This window comes from Plecotus auritus (assembly GCF_963455305.1).
Source record: "Plecotus auritus genome assembly, chromosome: 6".
Lineage (NCBI taxonomy): Eukaryota > Metazoa > Chordata > Mammalia > Chiroptera > Vespertilionidae > Plecotus > Plecotus auritus.
The window spans coordinates 21794872-21816452 of NC_137773.1; the positions used below are offsets into that span (position 1 = coordinate 21794872).

The window sequence follows — 21581 nt, forward strand, 5'->3', positions numbered from 1 at the left end:
TGAGACAAAGGGGACGAACAACTAAGAACTAAGAACTTGAGTCTTTAGCTCCTTTAGCTGAAGCTCCTCTGACCCCCAATGCCTTTCAAAACTATCTTTCGTCAAAAAAAAAACAAAAAAAAAACTATCTTTCGTCTTTGGACTCCTTATTGAATCTACGCACAGCCTTTCTCCAGATTGCTGAACCCTTCATGATGCTGGGACAAAAACCCCGGCACCCTAAAAGATGAGGGAAACTGAGGATCAAGAGGTAAAAGTGACCTGTCCCCAGTCACAAGTCACATTAGTGGCAGAACTGGTTCTAGACTCTGAGCCTCCATAGCAGGACAAGGCACTTGTCACCATCCAGCAGGTCTGAAGGCACTTCATCACCTGAGATACCCCACCTGGCTGGCTGCCCAGGACACGCCTCTGCTATCTGGAGAAGCTATCTTACAACCCCATGGAAATGACCTCTGATTTGACCGAGTCACCGTGTGTGTGTGTGTGTGTGTGTGTGTGTGTGTGTGTGTGTGTGCATGCGCGCGCGAGGGTGGGGGGGAGGATAGCAAAGGGGGGCAGAGTGGCCGTGCATGCAAACATCTGTGCCTCCACCCTCCTCTGCAAGGCCTTGCGCAAAGGTCGGACAGACAGACATGACCAATGGGTACAAACGGAACCCCACTTTATTAGCAGTTAGTTCGATATTGTACATTAATGGAGGAAGGTTCCCACTGTTAACACAACCCAAAACGGCTGGTTTGAGAGCCCTGATCAGGTGAGCTGGGTAGCGCCCCCTCTCCACGCCTCTCCCCACCCCAAGGGAAGGAAACCTGGGCCTGCTCCCCCAGCGTGCCCCCACCCTCTCCAGTCAGCCCTCTCCTCTCCCCAGGAAATGACATGAATTTCATGCACAAATTACAAAAGGAGCCCTCTTGCTGATAATAAAAGCTAGCAGTCATAGAAAACCCTCTCCCCCCTCATGCTCCTCAAGGGCCACAGAGAGGAAGAGAGGGAGGAACTTAGGATAAAACACAGCCAGAGTCTCCCCAAGCCCTTGACGTTTGCCCATGCCCACCCTCCAGGGAGCTGAAAATACTTCCAGTCTAGGCTGGTGCAGACGCAGAACCCAGCATCGCCTGCAGGGAGTGGGGTGGGGACGGGGCTGCCTGGGCCCTGCATCCTCTCTTCAACTAGGGCAGACCCCTTCTTTCCTGACATTTGAAAAGCCCGGCTGTAGCTCCACCTGCTCGGTCTGTAAATGGGGGGACTAAGGCCCTGGGAGGAAAACAGCCATGCAGCTAAGGTACCAGTTGGGACGAAATCGCCCACCTCCTGCCTCCAGCCCAGTGCTCTTCTCCTTACACCACGATGGGGGCGGGGGGGTCAGGGGGGGCGGTTCCCTAGCTAGACCTTTCCCTGGCACATCCCAGGGGCCTGGCTACTCCAGTGCACACTGACCACGGGCCTCCAAGTACTGAAGACCCAGAAACCACAAGAGAGTCAGAGAGACAGAAAGACAGAGAGACAGAGACAGAAAAAGACAGACATGCAGTTTGGTGCCCTGTGGTCCATCACCAGGATCAAAGGGGGGAGTAAAGGCTCTTCTGAGCCAGGGACATCTCATTCCCAAGAGGCCCAACACGCCTTGGTCTGGCCTCCATGCACACAGCCGCCTCCTCCTCCTCCTCCTCCTCCTCCTCCTAGAGGGCCCCCAGGCCTCCCCCGCCCCCCGCCCCCAGGCCTGGCTGCGGGGCTGCCTCCCGCCCTCCCCTGAGCTCCTGGAGCTCCAGCCAGCCCCTCTGCTGGTATGGCACTTGGTACAGGTGGCAGCAGAGGGGCACCTTAGGGTGGAGTCAAGTCAGCACAAAGGCAAACCTCCACACAGCCTCAGGTGTTCGTGACAATACAGGGGCTGGGGGCTCTGTCCTGCCGCCAGGAGGAAACAGTGCAGAAAGCGGCCTCCCCACGCAGCAGGCCTGCTGGCCTCGGAAGCAACGGCATTTACAAACTCAAAGTGAGCAGGACTTTTCCACATTCAATGAGCTTTAAACACAGTCACAGATGCAGTGAGTGCCCCATGATTGGATGCAAATTCCAAACCAGGTGTAAATTAATTGGGGGAAATGAGAACACGGGTTGGAGAGCAGATGAGAGAAATTACTGTTTCAGGTGGGATATTGGGCCACCGCATAGAAGAATGTCCTCAATCTTAACAGATGCAGCCTGCAGCATTTTGGGGTGAAGTCTCATGATTTTTACTTTTAAGCTGGTTCAGAAATGTAGAGAGAGAAAACAAATGCTCCAAAATGTTCATTTTAAATCTAGACGGCGGGGAAACCCATGGACCGCCCGCAGGGTTCTGCTGCTGCGGACAGACCTCTGCCCCGCACCTGGGCCCCGACACTGGCTGCTCCTACTTAGGGGTTTGGAAAGGGCCATCTTTAAAGTTCAGACTCGTCCACCATCACAAGATGCCTGCCCTGCCGGTGGCTCTAGAGCCGCGAGCGGCTGAGGCGTTAGCTGGCCTCCCTGCAGCACCCACCTTGTGCGGCAAGGGCTCGTGGTAGGGTCAGCAGAAGGGATGGTGAAGTCATCTACAGGGTTTAAGCTACTTCCACCACCCCCCCCCCGCTCCGCCCCTCCCCCCCCCTTCTCTCTCTCTGGCCAAACCCTTACAGTGAGTCAGGGAGCACTAAGCTGCTGCTGCTGTGCTCACTGACCCTGGTTCTCCCCCCGACGGGGCCTGTGCTCAGCGCTGAGTGCCCGGGAGACTGTCTCTCCTCCGTAACCCCGGCAGGGCCTGAAGTGGGTCCTGGAGACTCATCAGTGGGAAAGGAAGTGACAGCAGTGACCAGGTTTGTTATGAGGCAGGGCCTGTGCCCAGAAGGGCCTGGACAACCCCCAGTGTCTCCTCTGCTCCCACAGGTCTCACCCCTGCCTGTCCTTCCTCGGGCCAGGCCCGGGGCTCGGAGAAGGGGAGCTGCCGGCCCCTCAGGTGTTCAGAGCTCCAAGTGGGGGGGGGGGGGCGTGGGCAGGCCCCAGAGGGCAGACTGCTGTGAGGTCATCAAGGTCCCGGAGCCCGAGCCCTCGCTGACAGATGGGAAGTGAGGCCCAGGCCCGGGACTTACCCCAGGAAGTCACTGCTGCACTTGGGGAGTCTGGTTCCGCACGGGCAGGTCCTCATGCGTGTACAAGCGGGCAGGCCGCCCTGCCCTGCTGGACACTGCGCCCACCCCTTGCGGGGTTGACCGTGCTCAGGGCTCCCAGGCCCAGAGGACCGGCCAGAAACTTTGTGGGTACGCTTCTGGGTAGACCAGGAAACCACACGCAGAGTCCCGAGTGCCCAACCCTCTCATCGCAGTGGACAACTTGGGGAGGGAACTGGTTCAGAGCCAAGACTGACCCAGGCCCTGCCTTCTGGGAAGGGCCTTTCGAGGTGAGGAGAGCAAGACAGGGATGCAAATGGAGGTCTGAGAAGCTCAAAGGCACCTGGCTGGGAAGGAGTGGTTTGTCCAGGAGTGACTGAGGGGGAGAGGGAGGGCAGGACCTGGCAGGGCAGGGAGAGGAGGGCTCAGAGGCAGGAGCTGCACATCCGTCTCAGCCCTCTCCCAACCAGCTGTGCCGTCTCCACACCCGGAGGGCCTTCCAGCCTCGAGGGGCCAGAGGCTCTGAACAAGGCAGGCTCTCGGAAAGGCCTTCCTGGGGGTCAGTCCAAAGCTGAACTGGCAGTGGGAGGGGCTGGGAGAGCCCCAGTTTAGTCCCTTCACATTGTTAAGAGGAGGGCAGGAGCAGACCCCAACCAGAAAACAGCCCAGAGCCCCGCTGTCTGCAGGCCCCGCGGCTCCAGCTCCGGGCAGCTCCCCACCTAGCACCATGAGGGGGACAGGCGGCCTCCGGCCCAGCACGCCGCCCAGCCCGCTGTTTCCTTTGGCCAAAACCCCCAGGTTTCCTGGGGAGAGTGGGTCTTCCCCGTGGACCTCGCCACCTCCCGGGGCACCTGCACACCGTCGCGCGGCCCGGCCCGTGAAGACCGCCCGCCTCCCTCCCCGCACGGGGAAAGACACCCTTTGGGCCTGGGGCTTGCCACCATTTTGTATGACTGAATTAAAAACAAACCCAACCAAAAAAAATATAATATATATATACAAATTATATATATATATATATATATGTATAACACAGTGCGACCCCAGCACCCAAAGTATAAACTCTGGCACCAAGAAGAAAAACAAAATATTAAAATACTTTAGCTTCTTAGTATTGGGGAGGTTAAGGGGCCTCTCGAACCCTCAGCCACAGGTCGCTGGGCAAGGCCGTGGGTGGCAGTGTCCCCAGCTCGCCGGGTCGGCCAGGGGCCGAGGCTGTGGGCGTGGGGACACGTATGTACATTGGAACATGTATACGGCAGACTCCTGAACCGCCTCAGTCTTTTACCACAGGAAACACCACGCGTGTCAGGCCCCAGGGTGGAAAAGGGGTGGACTGAGGCCTGGGTCTCTGGGTCCGAATGGCAGGGCAGTGCCCAGGGCCCTGGAGGCCTTGAGGACTGGGTGGATACTGTAGGAATCAGCGGTTCTTTCCCCAAAAAGGGCGGGTGAGATGTGAAGGTCTGACCCAGAATGTATGTGGAAGTTCGGAGTTCTCTCGAGGTACCGCCCTCACATCCAGCCTGGTGCCCGACTCTGGCCCCCAGCTGGCCCCTCGGAAGGGCCTGGCTCGAAACAGGCAGGGAAGCGTCCAGTCTCGCTCCCTGGTTTGGCAAAAGGCCCAGCTGGGCTCTTCTCCCTTACTGTCTGGGGGACAGGAAATGTGGCAGCTGACACTGAGGGACTCCCTGCTGGGCAGGGAGTGGCAGGACAGAGGAGAGGGCATGGTCGGTAGGACACAGTGAGGGACAGAAAAGAGAGTCTCGTGGACCCCTCCTACCAGGAGTGGCCTCCCCTTCGCAGGCTGTGAACGGGATGGACCTCTGGTGGCTAAGGCGGTCCTAGCGGCCACAGCCCCAGCGCTGGATGCTTGGAGGCGCGGTGGGCCTGCCTGGCTTCTCCCGGCCCTGCCTGGGCCTCGGCAGAGTATTGCTCAGACGTGCTTGGCCAGCCCAGGCCCAGCTCCCGTTCTGCAGGTCGGTCTGGCTCAGCGTGCCGCGGGACGTCCCTGCCATCACAAACGTCAGTCTGGCGGTGGTGGCCACAGCTACCTGGTGTTCTGGAGGTCCTCCCGCAGCCACGTGGGCAGCGTCTGGCCCATCTTGTACAGCAGCTTGGAAAGCTCGATGTTGTGGTCCCGGTAATAGTCCTTCAGGAAGGCGCGGGACTGTAACAGGAAGGAGAGCTCAGATTGTGGTGATGTGCGGACTCAGAGGGACCCCTCTTTAAAACCACCCTTCTGCTGGCACCATCCCCTATGCCCATTATTTGTTCAGTCTTCTTAAAGTGGTAGCCTCCAAAAGAAAACTCCTACCTAGTATGAGCACCGAATGTAGCACGTAAAGACAAGTTCTTGTTATATATAGAGAGAGAATGAGTTAAAATCAGGGGCTAGCTCGACCAGTGTGACTCAGTGATTGAGCATTAACCTATGAACCAGGAGGTCACGGTTTGATTCCCAGGTTGCAGGCTTGGTCCCAGTGTGGGGCGTGCAGGAGGCAGCCAATCAATGATTCTCTCTCATCACTGATATTTTTTTTTAAATATATTTTATTGATATTTTTACAGAGAGGAAGGGAGAGGGATAGAGAGCTAGAAACATCGATGAGAGAGAAACATCGATCAGCTGCCTCCTGCACACCTCCCACCGGGGATGTGCCCGCAACCAAAGTACATGCCCTTGACCGGAATCGAACCCGGGACCTTTCAGTCCGCAGGCCGATGCTCTATCCACTGAGCCAAACCGGTTTCGGCTCATCACTGATATTTCTATCTCTCTCTCCATCTCCCTTCCTCATTGAAATCAATTAAAAAAACTATTTAAAAACAAAAACCAAAACCAGGGGCAAACATAAGGAGTCACAGCGTGTGACCTTTCCCCTATATCCTTTATACCTGCCCTTCTCTCCTACAGGAATGTCTCATCCTTCCCTGCCATAGGTCCAAATGGGCCCCACCCTTTCAGGCCCAACTCCAGAGACCCCTCTAACCCTAACCTTAACCCTAACCCTAATTCTCATAGCACTTTCGGGGACCTCTCCTACTGCACGGAGCACTTCCTGCCTGTATTCTACTTACTGGTGTATGTGACTCTCTTCCTAGACTAGGAGTTCCTTGAAGGCAAAAAACATGTCTGATGCATCCTCGGAGCCCCGTGGCATTCAGCCCTTAGTAGAAGGTATTTAATACTCATCTGACTAAATCATTTCTGACCCACCACAACCCAACCCGTATTTCCTCATCGTTAAGAACACCATCCAGAAAGTGCCAAGGCCATCGACGTGCTGGACTCAGGTAAAGGGGAGAGAAGGCTCCCTCCAGGACAGGGGCCCCATCCATTTATCCAGCTGCTGCAGGCAGCGTGCCCACCACTTACGTCCAAGTCCATCTCTGGGTATTTCCGGCCCTTGCTTTTGCCCAGACACTTGGTTTTTCCTCCTTCGAGCAGCTGGCACCAAAATCCTTTCTTTGGATCAAACCTGTGGAGGTGGGGAAAGTCAGGGATGGGAGATGGCCCAGCCCACCTCCTTCCCACTGAGGCAATGTCCTCCGACCCCAGGAATGGCAGAGCCTAGGAGACTACAAAATCCGCCCCCCGCCGGCCCACAACTGTGCCCTCTCTGGAGCCCACTGATTGCCTGGGGCTGACACTAGCATCTGCTGGCCCACGTTTTGTCCCGGACTCCATTAAGCCCACCTGCCCTTCTTCCCAGCTGGCGGCGGCTCACGTGGCCTGAGCCTCCCCTTCTCTGGGCTGGCAGCCCCAGATCCTACATGAATCCATAACATGGGCACCCCCACCTCCACAGCACCCGGAAACCTCTCCTAAGCATTCCCCAGCCCAGGGCTGAACAGCACTCTTTTACCCATGAATCCAACGGAGGGGGCAGTTTAGTGAGGTTCTTGGTGCTTTTGTTTTTGTTTTTTAATGAACCGTATTTTTATGAAGAATTACAATATCTGCTGTTGTATTTAAGCATGCCATCACTGGAAAGTTTCGTTTTTTTGGAGTGAATTTCAGAAATGACAGCACGAGGCTGCCTTTGGGATTTGAAGTCATGCTGGGCCTTCAAAGGCATTTTGGGGAGATGAGATCTGAAGCTGTCACGGGGAGGGGAGGCATACTGGCATCAGAATTCAGCCCCAGGCCAGGAACCGTGAGGACACTCGTGGGCATGGGGACAGCAGGAAAACAGAATTCACATTTGGCTGGTGAAGGAAATAGGGATTTCTGAATGGGCACGGGGTAGGCAGAGACAATGGTGATGGTGATGATGATGATGACAGCAGCTACATTTCTTCAGCGTTACATGCCAGGCACTGAGCTAGGAGCTCCACGTGAATGCTTTCATTCGACACAGCGACCCCCGGGAGTTAGGGATCATTACCTATGTCCCCAACTCACAGGTGAGGAAGTGCGGCCTGAAGGAGCGAAGACATTTCTCAAGGTCGCACAGCTAAGGAAGTCATGGACCTGGGTCCTAACCCAGGCATGTCTGACGTCACAGCCCACACCCTTAGCTGCTTCTGCCTCAAAGTGAGGGACTGACTTCCCTTCCCCACCTTCAACTTCCAAGATCGTGAGAAGGGCACATTCTTGCTGCGAGACTTTCCTAAGAAGGCAGCCGGGGGAGGTGCTTTATTCCTCCTTCTCTGGCCCCCCTGGGCCAGCTGAGGGTGCCACTGTCTGTGACCCAGCACTGGGGGGCGGCCTTCGCCCAGCCCTGAGCCCCAGCAGCACGTGCTGGCACTTACTCACCTGGGGAGGGCACTGTCCACACATCTGCACTGGGTCCTGAGTGACTGGATTACTAGCCCTCAACAACATCTGTGGTTTACTTTTCCTAAATTACATTAAGTCATCATCTAAGACTAAGAAACCCTGTGGGAATTGGGGCCGCTCCTTGTTGGTCTAACTTACTTAGACGAAACATCTGAAAATGTCCAGCCCGGACTGAACAGAAAACCCCAGGAGTGGGACCGGCCAGAGGACAGATTTATAAATGTGACGTAAGTCATGTTATTAGTAGCTTTTCTGCTAAACTGCCATCAGGGACGTGTGTCCGTGCTCACACACGGGTTGCTGCTAAATGACCTGTGTCTCTCCCATAATGACTCAACACTTTGGTGTTTGGCCCAGTTGCCTGCTCAGGAAACCCCGTTTAAAGGCCAAGGCACCACTCACGCCAAGGCTTTGTGGTAGTCAATGGTGTTGGTCACCCCAAGGAACTTCTGCACTGTGTCCATCACTTTGGCAGGTTCTGTTCTCAGCAGTTTGCCATCCAAGACCAGAATCTGGAAAAAAGAAAAGATAAAGGCATCGATTGAACCTGTTTGGACTCCTGTGGCAAAGAGGCCCCGTTTTCTGGGTCAGCAGCCATGGCTACAAACTGGGGCCCCGCACTCTGGAGAGTGTTGCCTCCCCGCCTCTGAATGGCAGGTGTCCCTGACCCTCTGACCCTCTGTCCTCCGAGCCTGGCTCCCTGGTCCCTGCCCGCCTCCCTGACCGAGGTCATCCCTTCCTCCCATCCCCACAACTGCCCTCTTGGCCTCTCCTCAGGCTTCTCTGGCCCACATGTTACTCTCCTGCCCGAGTCCTCCAAGGTTTCCTAAATGTGTCACGTGATCTGGCCCGGCCTACCTCTCCAACCAGCTTCTCCCTCCATCACCACACCCCCCCAAATCCCCTCCCAGGGACCTACTCCAGGGCTTTTTGGGTCCCCTTAAGAATACAGCCTCTGTTGTGATGGAACAAGGACTTGGGGAATTCTCACACATCAACCTTGGGATAACCAAGACTGAAACCTTAGAGGACCCCAAAAGGTTAACTCGCCAGGAATGGCATTTCCGGCCCCGTGACTGGTGAAGAGGTTTGGCGGCTCTCTGCCAACCACAGCACGCCCATACTGTGCTGGCCCTCCCAGGGGGAGGGACAGGCGGCTACCTGGTTGGCGTGAAAGGCGCTGAGCCAGCGCTCAATGTGGGTGGCGTACCAGCCGGGGACCAGGCAGCGGTTCTGCAGGGCACGCAACTTCAAGGATGCGTCAGGCCCGGCCGTGATCACCTCGTGGAAGGTGTACTTCAGGGCCACGGGGTCATCATGGGCTCGCTGGTGCTGCGGGCAAGGGGAGAGGGTCGGCAGGTCACTTGGAAGGCAAGCAGGAAGAAGCTTGAGTGGGCGAGCAGCCAAGAGGCCGCCAGAGCCCTGGGTTCAAGTCTAGCATCTGTTTCACATCTGACCTCAGGGAAGTCACTGGCCCCTCCGAGCCCTAGTTTCCTCATCTTTGCAAGACACGAGTTGGAGGAGATCAGTTTCCAAACCATGGTAATTTGCATACCATCTCTGTAATTTCTGCAATATCCATAAACCGACTGCATAGGCCACAGTCAACATACTCTTCTTTAAATTGACTCATCTTTCTTATTCACACACAGTAATTTCTAAAGAAAACCCACCATCCCCTCCATGAATGGAAAACTAGAACAGCTGTCGCACCTAGAAAGTTCATAAATACAATAAAAATAATGCAACGTTCTCCAACAGTCAGATACAAACATCTGCTACAGACCCGGACCCCAAACCTCCTGCTCTTTGTTGAAGACCCAGCTAGCAACGTTAGAAAGGACTTACGTGCCACTTTTGCCAAATTAAAAATTTCTTCTTTATGTAAATCAGGTGTTACAGACTGAATGTCTGTCCCCTCCCCAAATTTATATGTGGACGCCTGACCCCCAACGTGATAATACTGAAGATGGGGCCTTGGGGCGGTAATGAGGCTGAGACGAGGACACGAGGGTGGGGCCCTGGTGATGGGATTAGCGGCCCTATAAGAAGAGACGCCAGCGCGCACACCGCTGTGAGGACACAGGGAGAAGGCAGTCTTCTAACAGCCAGGAAGAGCACCCTCATCAGTGGCTGTACTGGTGCCACCTTGAGCTTGGACTTCTAGCCTCCAAAACTATGAGAAATAAATTCCTGTTGTTTAAGCCACCCAGTCTACAATATTTCATTATGACTGCCTGAGGAGACTAAGAAGGATTGAAAGAACCGGACAGGGGGAAATGCCAGGTTTGAACCACCTGAAATAATGCCATGAGCCCTCGGCAACCGCAGAATTCCCATGGTCCAGAGATCAGGGACCTGTCGACCAGGGGGACCCTCACCTGTCCCCATACTCCCGCTGAGGGTTGCACCCAGCTCAGAGGAAGGGGAGAGGTTTGTGGGACAGAGAGCAAAGAGGGTCTGCAGCCGGCCCCCTGCCAGTGCTGTGGGCACAGTGAGGCCCCAGAGAGAAGACAGCCACCAGCACCCAGGTGCACAGGCTCAGAGGGGCCGGGAGCTGCCTACAGTGGCCTGAGGAGGCCTTTCTGGACTGGCTGGTAGACCAGGTACCCCTAAGACCCCAGCACATCACATGGCTGGCAGGGAAGGACACCACCAAAAAGGCCCGTAGAACGGTGCTCAGAAGAAATTAAGTCACGCTATCGAAATCAAACAAAGTTCTAGTTCTCAAGGAAGGACTAGGAGTCATCCTCTCTCTGGCATGGGTATAGTCCAGGTGACTTCCTAACCTGATCAGGCACTGCATCCTCCACCTGATGATGGCAGGTCCTATTATCTTGTCCTCCTCTGAATTCCCGCCCCGCCCCCTCCCCGTATCCAGTGAGGGGCCAGTCAGTATCACCCCAGATCACTGTTCACCAAATCAAAGCAGACCCAGCCTCCACCTCTTTTTGGCGTCAGAATGAGAGGCAGGACACAGACAAAGCTAGGAGGGTGGGCAGGTAACTGTTGTCTGGGATTCAACAAAGATTTCTGCCTGTCCTCCACCAGGCTAGAAGCACCATGGAGGTGGGACTCCATTCTTACCCACCACCACATCCCAGGAGCCAAGCTAGGGCACATAGATGACTAGTAAATATTTGGTTTTTGTTGTTTTATTGATTTCAGAGAAACGAAGAGGGGGCAATAGAAACATCAATGATGAGAGGGAATTATTGATTGGCTGCCTCCTGCACACCCCCTTCTGGGGGTCAAGCCCGCAACCTGGGCATGTGCCCTGATGGGGAATTGAACTTCGACTTCCTGGTTCATGGCTCAATGCTCAACCACTGAGCCACACCCGCTGGGCTAGTAAATATTTGTTGAATGAATGAGTAGCTGAGCAGCAGACAGAGCCCCACGCCCTCATCCAGGTCCCTCCTCCGGCCCGGCTCACCTGGTACCAGGAATAGGCCCGGTCTGCTGGGTTGATGAGGATGGTCAGGACCTTGGCTTTGGGCAACAGCGCAGCTGCCCGCCGGGGCGCCACTTCCGAATCAAAGTAGTTGGCGCTTTTCTCAAAGTAGAAGTCAGAGGTGGTGTTGGAGGGGATGGGGAAGAACTCCATGTACCTGCAGGAAGCCCAAACGGGGGGCTCATAGTCAAAACCCTTGAGGAAGGGGCTGAGGGATACAGCACAGAGAGCGAGGGTCGCTGGGGGTTGAATTTCCGAAAGCAAGCAGGGCACATCGCTCCCAGCCAAGCAAGGACTTGCTTCTGGCAGGGATGCTAGAGGAATGGCACTTGGCAGTCTCCGTTTCTGGAAATCCTTGGGGTGAGGAGGATCTGAAGACTTATGGTTTATGTCTCCATCCTAAACAGATGCTCCCAGAGTCAAACTGACAGGGCCCTAACTACCACGGCCACTAGGGGGCGAGCTGGGACTCTGAGCGGCCTGACAGTTTCCCAGATGAACCTCCCTTATCCCACTCGGAGTGAGCGTCCACACTAGTCCTTTGAGACCATCTCTAGGTTGAAGACCCCTTAGAAAACTGAATGAACATTCCAGAATCCCCAGGGGCACCTACTCAAGCAAAATGGAGGGACATTTTCAGAGGTTCGTGGGAACCAAAGTACACAAGGTCCACCCTAGTTCAAGTGTGGGATCCCTACTCTAACCTGTGAGACAGGGATCCTCCAGGGGGTCCCAGGATGTCCCTCATCAGAGCCACATGGGGGCAGGTGGGTTCCCGCACCCACCCTTCACATCTACGAAATCAAAACCTTGGGAATGGGGCTGAGGAACTGCTCTTTCTTTCTTTCTGAATTTTCTTCATAAAATGCATCTTTCTGTCCACAATCCATTGTAATGCTTAGATCAAGAAAGCTCTAAAAACAGAAGCTTTTCCCCATGTTTGTAGCGAAGCCATTTGGCAGCAAAAGCTGACATTAATCTTACTTGGTATAAATATTCACATACTTTGCCACAGACATATTGATGTGTTTGCTAATGGGATACTGCCCCAGACCCTGCTGATGGTGCTGCTAAATAGATGGTGTCACAGCACAGCCCTCCCTGCAATCTGAAAAACGCTGACTTCCAAGAATACATCTCACCACAATAGGTTTAATTTGTTTTTTCACTTCTTAAAAAATATGTTTTTATTGATTTTTACTTTTTTATTTTTCTATAGAGAGGAAGGGAGAGGGAGAGAGACAGACAGAGTGAAAGAAATATTGATCGGCTGTCTCCGCATGCATCCTGGGGCATGTGCCCTGACCGGGAATCAAACCAGTGATGTTTGGGTGCATGGATGGGATGACACTTAATCAACTGAGCCACACCGGCCAGGGCCACAATAGGTTTTAGATAGTTGCAGCCATTTTAGAGATATAGACAGAGAGACAGGTAGGTAAGTAGGTAAATAGAGAGATGAAAAATGAGAGAAATACGCATAGACAAATACCAAAAAACAAAACAGAAGAATTGCCATAATCTCTCCACCCAGGTAAACTACTGACATAACAATAATACAGGAGAGTAACACATGTATAAGGTAAGAAAAGACAAACAGGAGAGAAAGATGTAAATTGAAAAATCGGAACATAACACCATCCCCACGTGGTGCCTACACCCAGGAAACCTCGGGTGACGGTTTCTGGTGGAAGCTGCGGTGTCAGCCACTCCCCAGGAGACTCCCTGAAGGCTCGCAAGCCGCCTCTGAAGGACCCACAAGACACTTTGGTTCCGAGGTCAGCCAAACACAGTGGGATGGGCCAGCTCTCGGGCCAGAACCCTTGGATTTTAGCCCCTTGCTCTGGCCCCAGCTCTTGGGACCTTGGATGAGTCCCTGTCCTCCTCTGGGACTTAGGATGCTTCTGGGCAAGCCAGGCAGGGGCTGGACTCTGACCCCGAGCAGTAAAGCAGAGGGTCCCCGAGCGTCCTGTCCATGACAAGGTTCCAACACCATGGTCACCCCGCTCTGTCCCTGTTTACAGGAACTTTAGCTGCGTGTGAGCAAGCACAGCTGCTTCCTGCTGTGGCCACGCGGACCTCCTCCCGGGCAGGCTCTACGGTGGCCTTCCTGTCCCTCTGCGGACAGAAGGGCCGGCCCACTCACCAGTCAATGCCTTTGTGATAGTTGTGGCCATTAAAAAACTGGATCTCCTCGAAGGTCTCTGAGCTGGGGTAGTTGCTGCTGAGGTCGGGGTGCATGCCCAGGAACAGGTAGAGGGCCGTGGTGCCTGCGGGACAGAAGGAGGCTGAGACCAGGGCCTGGGCCCAGAGTCTGCAATCCTGGGGTCTGGTTCTAGCTCTCCACTGTGCTCTGGGGCTTAGTCTCCACATCTATACAGTGAAGGAATTACACTAAACCTGGGATGGCAAATACATGGCATGCATGTGAACACCCCAACTCCCGCACCCACTAATCCACTACAGCGTTCTCATCACTAAACGAGGACTTGAACTCAGAATCTTTCTCACCATGTACCCCAGTAGCCACACCCCACTCAGGACAGCCTCCTCCTAATCCCAGAACTAGGTCCAGGCTTATGCTGGGCCCTTCCGGCCCTGGGTCTCTGTTCTCTCTGGCACTCGGGAGGAGCTCAGAGAAAAGGGAGCTCCAGACCCTCCAGGCTGTTGATGTGAAATTCTTGAAGGGCTAAGAAATCTGGCTCAGAGGCCTCTTCTCCTGAGTGCCCTCACTCATGCCCCTCCCCTATTAGAAAGCACAGGACCCGCCCCTCCTCCTTCAGAGAGCTCACTCCTTTCTGTGTGTGAGCCTATGGTTACAGGCTACAATGAGGCCCCAGCAGAGGAGACTTTAGACTCTGGTGATTAAGAGTGTATGTTCTGGCCCTGGCCAGTGTTTCTCAGTGGTTAGAGTGGTGGCCCGAGAACCAAAGGGTCCCTGGTTCGATTCCAGTCAAGGGCACGTATGTGGGATGCAGGTTCCCTGCCCCGACTGGGGCTCACGCGGGAAGCAACCATTGATGAGGCTTTTACATCGATGTTTCTTTCTCTCTCTCTCCTCTCACCCTCTTCCCCTCCCACCTACTCCCTCTAAAATCAATGGGGAAAAAATCCTCCAATGAGGATTAACAAAATGAAAAAAAAGAGAGAGTATGTTCTGGGGTCACAGAGACCAGGGTTCAAGGCCTAGATCTGCCATTTCCTAACTGAATGTGCTAGAGGAAGTCTCTTAACTTCTCTGAGTCCCGAGTTTTTTGCTATGAGATGAGGGTACCTGTTTGTGCCTTAGAGAGTGTGGATGGCAGATACTTGGCAATCGTGTCACCACTTCCTCCTGCACCTCTGGCAGACATGACTAACTGATCACATGACTAACTGATCGCAGTCCTCTCTGCACTGAACCAGCTTTGCCTGGCATTGCTCAAACTTGCTGAGCAACTGATCTGGGCTTCTCTGCCTAGACTGGAGATTCCCAGGACACAGGGAGAGCTCCCTGAGGCTGTGGTGGTTCTGGACAGATTGAAGAATTCCATGCCCACCCCACCCTCCACCCTGCTCCCACTGCCACATTGTCAGGCAATTCATATTCACCCCAACTTCACTCCTACTTCCTGGGAAAGAGGGGGCAGGTTACTGGGGAATGAGACCAGGGCAAGGTAGTCCCCAGGGTTCCATGGCTGAGACAGTAGGCGATGGGGGAGGCTGGTCAAGAGAGAAGAGACCTGCCTGTTTTCTGGGGGCCAATGATGAGGAGTTTGGGGAAGCGGTCACACGTCTTCTCCTTGGACCAGATGTCTTTGTGGCGTTTGTCCTCGCAGGGGTCCTAAAACAACAGAAGGGATGTCAGGGTGGCCAAGAACCCAATGAATGGGCCCCATGGCACGTGGATTTGCGGCTCTTACACCCTGACTGACGGGCTGTACTATATGAGTCCTTGTCACATCCCCACCTCAGGACACTGGTTGGCTGGCAGGCAGGGGCCACTTCTGGTCAGTCCTAGCAAAATGCTCAGCCCAGTGTCTGTCATACAAAGGGAATTCACCAGTGGTTGTTGAATTTAACTGCCTGAGATGTGTCTTAACCAAGGGTCAAGAACTTTTACTGTAAGTTTAATGAATCTTCTGAAATGTTAGTAAATATTTTAGGCTTGGAGCCTATCCCATCTCTGTGGCAACTATTCAGCTCCACTGTGTAGCCTGAAAGCAGGCGCAGGCAGTACATAGAGGCCTGGGCGTGGCTGGGTCCCAGAAAGACTATAAATAGACCAGGGCCAAAGTCTGTGGACCTCTGCTCTGAACTATGAGCATGTCATTAATTCCAGCTTCTGTTTCTAGTTCTTGACAGTCCCCAGGGGCAGGCTTCCCCGAGAATGGTCTCCCTCCACCCTCACATCAGCCCCTTTCCCATGGCGCAGGGCCTGCTGGAGTGAGGAGGGCAGGGAAGACTAAGAGTCAACTGGGCTGGCAGTTGCTTTCCATACTTCCTCAGCATCATATTCACTGACGGTTGACTGCTGTTTTTTCAGAGGCTGTGTGTGAGTGTGCATGCCTGTAGGTCTGTGTGGGAGGTGGACACACATGTGCATGAGAACAAGTGAGTGAGCCCATGCCGAGAGCAAATGTACACCTGAGTTTACACTCAAGAGTCTGAGGGTGTGAGGCTGAGCCCTGCCCACGTCTGGAGCTTGAGCCTGTGAGCAGTGGGCATTCCCTCCTTGCAACAAGGCCTCCAGGCCCCACCTCCCACCCACCTGCCAGAGCGGGTCCTTCTCTTCGGAGAAGATCTGGAAGTACTTCTGGGCCAGCTGCACAGGGGGCAGCGTCTGCAGCCGGAGGTTGGTCCAAGAGTGCAGGAAGCGCACCAGGTGCTTAAAGGTGTACAGGCCCAGGCGGTCATTCCCGTAGTTGGACAGGTGCGTCATGAAGATGCTGATCTGCTCCAGGAGGGGGGAGCGGGGGGAGAGGCAGGGGTTGGTCAGCCTCTGAGCCACCTTCACCCAATTCCGACCTTTTGGTCTTGTTTCAGCTTGAAGGGCCACTCGATGACCGGTCCAAAGTTCATCGGGGCCATCCACAATCTCCCTGTGTAACCTTGGGCTGGGCACAGCCAGGTGAATGCAGATCTGAGTGACAAACTACTACAGCCCTGAGATGGAAGCTGACCTTTCTGGGTGTTCTGTTTCATTTTTTTGGTGGGGTGGTGGTGCATGGAAGATAAGGTAACACTTAGTTATCCCATGAAACTAGATAGTACCACCACTTGATATCTATTTAACATCTTGATATCTATATTAAAGCACAAATTATTATTTCCACTTTACAGATAAGGAAAGAGAGGCTAGAAAGTTCAGGTAAATAGTTTACACAGTATGTATTATGTATATTTTATATATTGTTTACTATGTACATAAACATATACTTATATATTTATACACTCACACCAAGCCTGGAGAGAGCACGTGGTTTAGAATGCTAACACTACTATACTGAAATGCAAGGTTATAAAAGGAAAAAAGCTCAGATTCCCTGCCCAGGGCCATGCTGTGAGCAGGGACAGAGCCAAGGCTGGAGAGTGGGTTTCCCAATTCCCGGCCCTCACACCTGCTCAACGCCTGCTCCCCGGCCCAGGAGGCCTGCCTCAGGCAGACAGGCACCGCAGCCCCACCTCCCCGCCAGCCAGGCTGAGGAACACTCACGGGATTGAGAAGCACGGTGAGGAAGAGCTCGCCCCCGTTGATGATCTTGTCCAGCTCGCTGGAGCCACCAGGGTACTCGCTGTAGAAGATGGTGTGTGTGAAGAGGCCGCAGGTCTGCCGCGGGAGGACCTGGGGATGGGGACAGAGAGGCGCTCTGGCACCTCCAGGCATGGATGGAGGAGGGAGGACCCTTCCTAAGAGCGGCCAGGGTGTTTATTATGTCTCCTCCCATGAAACTGTGGGCTCCAAGAGAGCAGAGAACTCGCCTGTCTTGTCACCATCTCATCCTGCAGTTAATTCAAGTGCCTGGTACTGAGGGGGTGGTGAGTTGGTGGAGGGTGGATGGATGGATGGATGGATGGATGCATGGATAATGGATGGATGGACCTGGCCTCCCCACAGCTGCCCCATCTGGGCTGACAACTCATCCTTTCAGCAGTTCAGGCCCAAAACCCTGGAGTCATCCTGGACTCACCTTTCTCCCACCCCCGACATCCAACTCATCAGCAGATCCTGCTGGCTCTAAGTCCTAGGTAAGTCCAGAACCTGATCCCGTCCCAACATGCACCCTGTCCAAGCCACCACCATCTCGTGTCTGGAAGCCTGCACCTCCTAACTGATCTGCGGCCTCCCACTTTATCCCCAACAGTCTCTGCTCCACACAGCAGCTAAAATGATGGCAATCCTTGTAAAATGTGTCCGATGCTAACAGCTCACCAAGCCATGCTCCGAGGCAGTGTGTGCACACCGCCTGCCGGCCGCGGGGCCACTCACCATGATGCCGTTGTGGACGAAGCCACGGCGGTAGCGGGCCGGCTTCAGGTGGGGGTACTCCTCCGTGCTGGTCACTCGGATGTTCCACACCTGCTTCCAGGCCTCGTACAGCTGCACGTGCACAGGGTACACGCCCGAGTGGTGGGGCGCCACTGCGTACCCCATGTCTGTGGGAATGCCGTGCTCCTGGGGAGAGGAGGGCCAGGGCAGGGTGAGCGGGGGCTCCATCCCCTTTGGGCCTTATGTCCCTTTGCAGAATGGGACAGAGAAATCAGCGGCTAGAGCAGCAGGGCAGTGGACCCAAGCCCTCATGGTACAGACGGGGAAAGGGAGGCCCAGGAGGGAAGGGGATGTGCTCAGAGTCTCCAAGAAAGGACCTAGCTGAGCTGGGACTCTAACTCTCAGCCCAGCGTCGTGCCCTCCAGCACCCAGGAGCGAGGAGCAAAATGGGGCTTTTCCTGCCAACCTGGGCCTGGAATTGGCCGTGGCCCAGGCAGAGCTAGCACCGGCCTCGTTCCCTCCTGGCTGAGGGAGCTCCCGTCCTAGCCTGAAGGGAAGAGCCTGGGCTCAGGAAACAAACGGGCCTGGGTTGAAGTCTCATAGCTGGTGTGGCCGCCTGCGCGTTAGTTTCTTGTCTAAAAGGGAGGCTATCAATACCCGCCTCTTGGGGTCTCTGTGAGGCTTCCATGCGACAGGGGTTACAAAGATGTCAATAAAGAGCTGTCACACCGAACTGTGAAAGCAGCCAGAGGCCCGCCGTGGGACCCCAGCCCAGCCCTAGCCCGCCCGGCTCCGCCCCGGAGGGAATCTTACTCACGACAGCGAACTTCTTGTTCAGGGCCATCTGCTCAGCCAGCACGGACTGGTTGTGGAAGAGGTGGGGCTGCATGTGGCTCCACATGTGGGGGAACCACCAGAACTCCTGCACGTAGGACAGCAGCAGGTCGTCCCCAGCATCCTCGGCGTCAGTACCTGCAGCCCGAGCACAGGCAGCTCAGCCCGGCCATCTGCCCTGAGGTCCTCCAACCTGGGCAGGTGCACAGGATGGGAGGAGGCCATGCCACGCCCCCCAGAGCTTGGAACCTGAGCTACAGCACAGGAGCAGACATTATCTATTTCTGTAATTTCTTAAAATCCAAGGACACTTTAAGCAGAAATAGTGAAATCATTTTAAAAGGTGGGATGGGCCCTGACCGGTTTGGCTCAGTGGATAGAGCGTTGGCCTGCGGACTGAAGGGTCCCAGGTTCGATTCCGGTCAAGGGCACGTACCTTGGTTGCGGGCACATCCCCAGTGGGAGGTGTGCAGGAGGCAGCTGATCGATGTTTCTCTCTCATCGATGTTTCTGACTCTCTATCCCTCTCCCTTCCTCTCTGTAAAATATCAATAAAATATATTTTAAAAAATAAATAAATAAATAAAATAAAAGGTGGGATGGAGGGGGTGACAAGAGGAAGAACTTCCCCAGGACAGCACAGCCTGCAGCCAGGGAGGCTCAGGGGGAGCCAAGGCATGCTGTTGCTGTCCCCAATGGCCTCTGCCTGGGGCTGTGACTATTCTGTGAGCTGTTGGCTGGGAGGTGGGAATGGGGGTACAGGGATCAAATGTGCCCCTAATATGGCCCATCAGACCACGTGCTGCCCGTGGCACAGTGCTCTGAGGGTCTGGATGTGACGGCCCCTGGAGGTTGCTAGCGGGGCACAGCCAGGCCCACTTACCTGTGTGGAAGAATTTCCCTGAGTAGCCCAGGTTGAAGGTGAAGTTTGGGATGTGTGTGCGTAGTTCATTCTGTGTATCAAACAGGGCCTAAGACAGCAGAGGAGAAAGAAAGGGGTGAGGGGGAGCCAGCAGCTCCCATCCCTCCCACCGAGGGCCTGGAAGTGTCCTGCTGTCCCAGGACCGGCTAAAACTTTCATGGGGCCCGGGGGAAAATGAAAATGTGGGACTCTTACTCAAAATTAAGAATGACAAAAAGGCAAAGCGGAGTATTACACCTTGTACAAGCCCTTCGGAGCACGGGGCCCTGCGTGGCTGCACAGGCCCCACGCCCCTGAAGTCAGTCCCGAGTGGCCACCCACACCAGGTTTCTGGCAGGAGGAGTCCTAGACCCTAGGCTGGCTCTGCTGTGTGTCCTTGAGAAGGCTTCATAACTTCTCCAGGCCTCAGTTTCCCCCAGAGTAATGGGGGTAATAGCATCTCCCTATGGGGCTCTTGGAGGAATTCACTAAGATTTTGCATGTTGAACTGTCTGACATTTGGTAAATGATGAAAAATGGTGACGTCGTGTGTCTGTCTATGGTCTCTACCACTGTAAGCCCCAGGTCTTCCGTGTCAAATGTGGAGCACTTCTCCTCACAGGGGAATGCAAGGCCAATGTCAAAGGACCATGACCTTTCCAAAGATGTACTGGGCACCCAGCAAAGCAATGTTCCCATGCATGGCACGCCCAGTGCTTTGCAAGTCAATGAAGGGTTGTTGACACTTCTGAAACAAACCTACAGTTGTACTCTGGGATCAAGACTCAAAAACATCCTTGCATGACACACAAGGCTGCTAAGAAACCTGCAAGAGCCTGCTATCCAAACACGGCAGACTCGATGTCCTGGCCCCCTGGGCCAACACCGGCATCTTACCATGGCCACACACTGCCTGGTGGACACGCACGCTCCAGCCAGGTGGCCTTGGGCGAGTTACTTCATTTCTCTGAGCCTCAGTGCCCTGCTCTGTAAAAAGGGACTTACGACAAGGCCCACCACACAAGGCTGCTGTGAGGGTCCGATGAGGCAACTCACAGAAGGCCTGAGCCCAAGCCTGGCCCTTGCCAAGCCCTGCATAAGCAGCTGCTATTGGCATTATTTAAAGTGCACTGACAGCCAGTCCTGCACCAGTCTCTGAAAGAAAGGCTCAGTGTAGCCCGTGCTTGGGATTAAAGAAAAAAACCAACTCTGTCCTTTTTGACTCACAAGGACATTTAAGGCAAACGGGACCCTGGCTGGCGAAGCGTGGTGCAATCTGCACTGAGCTGAGAGAACAGCAGAGGGCGCTTCTGTTCGTATTCTTTTACAGAAAGACTCCAGACGGCTGGCGCTCCTCCCACTCTAAAATGGGGACAATAAGAATCAGGCAGGGGGCAACCCCAGGTTCATGGGGAATACAGTGAGCCTGGACCCTGGTTTCCACATGAGGTCAACCCTGGACAGGCAGCGAAGACCCAGGTGACACAGGAGAGAGCAAGGTTGGGCCATCAGAAGACCGACCTAAGAAATCTCAGGAGGAAACACGATTCATAAAGCAGACCAAAGCAACGCTACTCTGCCCCAGGAGGCTGGAGCAGGAGGGCTCAGAGCCTGGCTGTCCGCACACACCCCTCACCCCTCACCCCAGCACCTCTGTGAAAGCCTAGGATGTCAGAAAATAGCCTGCAACCCTCCCATCCGCCCATCTTGTCACTTTGCAGCAGGGGCTCAGAGATGGGAAGGGACCTGCCCGCGTCACCCAGGAGGGTCAAATCGGAACTTGGACCCAAATCTTGATTCCCGAGACAGTGCCTTACTCCCAACACCATCTGCTCTGCCCTCCTAGGGAGGCGAGAGGAAGAGTAGAGAATTTATTCTTGACCAAGGCAGGAGCCTGACCCCCCCCACCCCAGCCTTCCTTCCAGGCCCAGGGCCAATCCCAACAGGGATATCAGAGGATGAAGACAGTACAGTCACTCAGGGTGAAAAGCATTCCTCTTGGAAATCTCTTT

At 54.6% G+C, this 21581-nt stretch overlaps 1 protein-coding gene across 2 annotated transcripts in view; it reads right to left on the bottom strand.

The window, feature by feature from the left end:
- Positions 1-4219: 4219 nt before the first annotated feature.
- Positions 4220-21581, bottom strand: part of NDST1 (N-deacetylase and N-sulfotransferase 1) — a 35304-nt gene continuing 17942 nt past the window's right edge. Inside the window, exons 4-15 of one of the 2 annotated variants that reach the window (XM_080673745.1) lie at positions 19552-19639; positions 18652-18806; positions 17835-18020; positions 17061-17189; positions 16116-16298; positions 15092-15188; positions 13512-13635; positions 11348-11522; positions 9073-9243; positions 8314-8423; positions 6505-6607; positions 4220-5295 (exon numbers count right to left, since the gene is read on the bottom strand). In XM_080673745.1, coding sequence (XP_080529871.1) covers positions 5176-5295; positions 6505-6607; positions 8314-8423; positions 9073-9243; positions 11348-11522; positions 13512-13635; positions 15092-15188; positions 16116-16298; positions 17061-17189; positions 17835-18020; positions 18652-18806; positions 19552-19639 — 1641 coding nt within the window. In that variant the 3' untranslated portion in view covers positions 4220-5175. Of the gene's footprint in view, positions 5296-6504; positions 6608-8313; positions 8424-9072; positions 9244-11347; positions 11523-13511; positions 13636-15091; positions 15189-16115; positions 16299-17060; positions 17190-17834; positions 18021-18647; positions 18807-19551; positions 19640-21581 lie in introns of those variants that run through there. The other variant, XM_080673746.1, reaches the window with a different exon arrangement.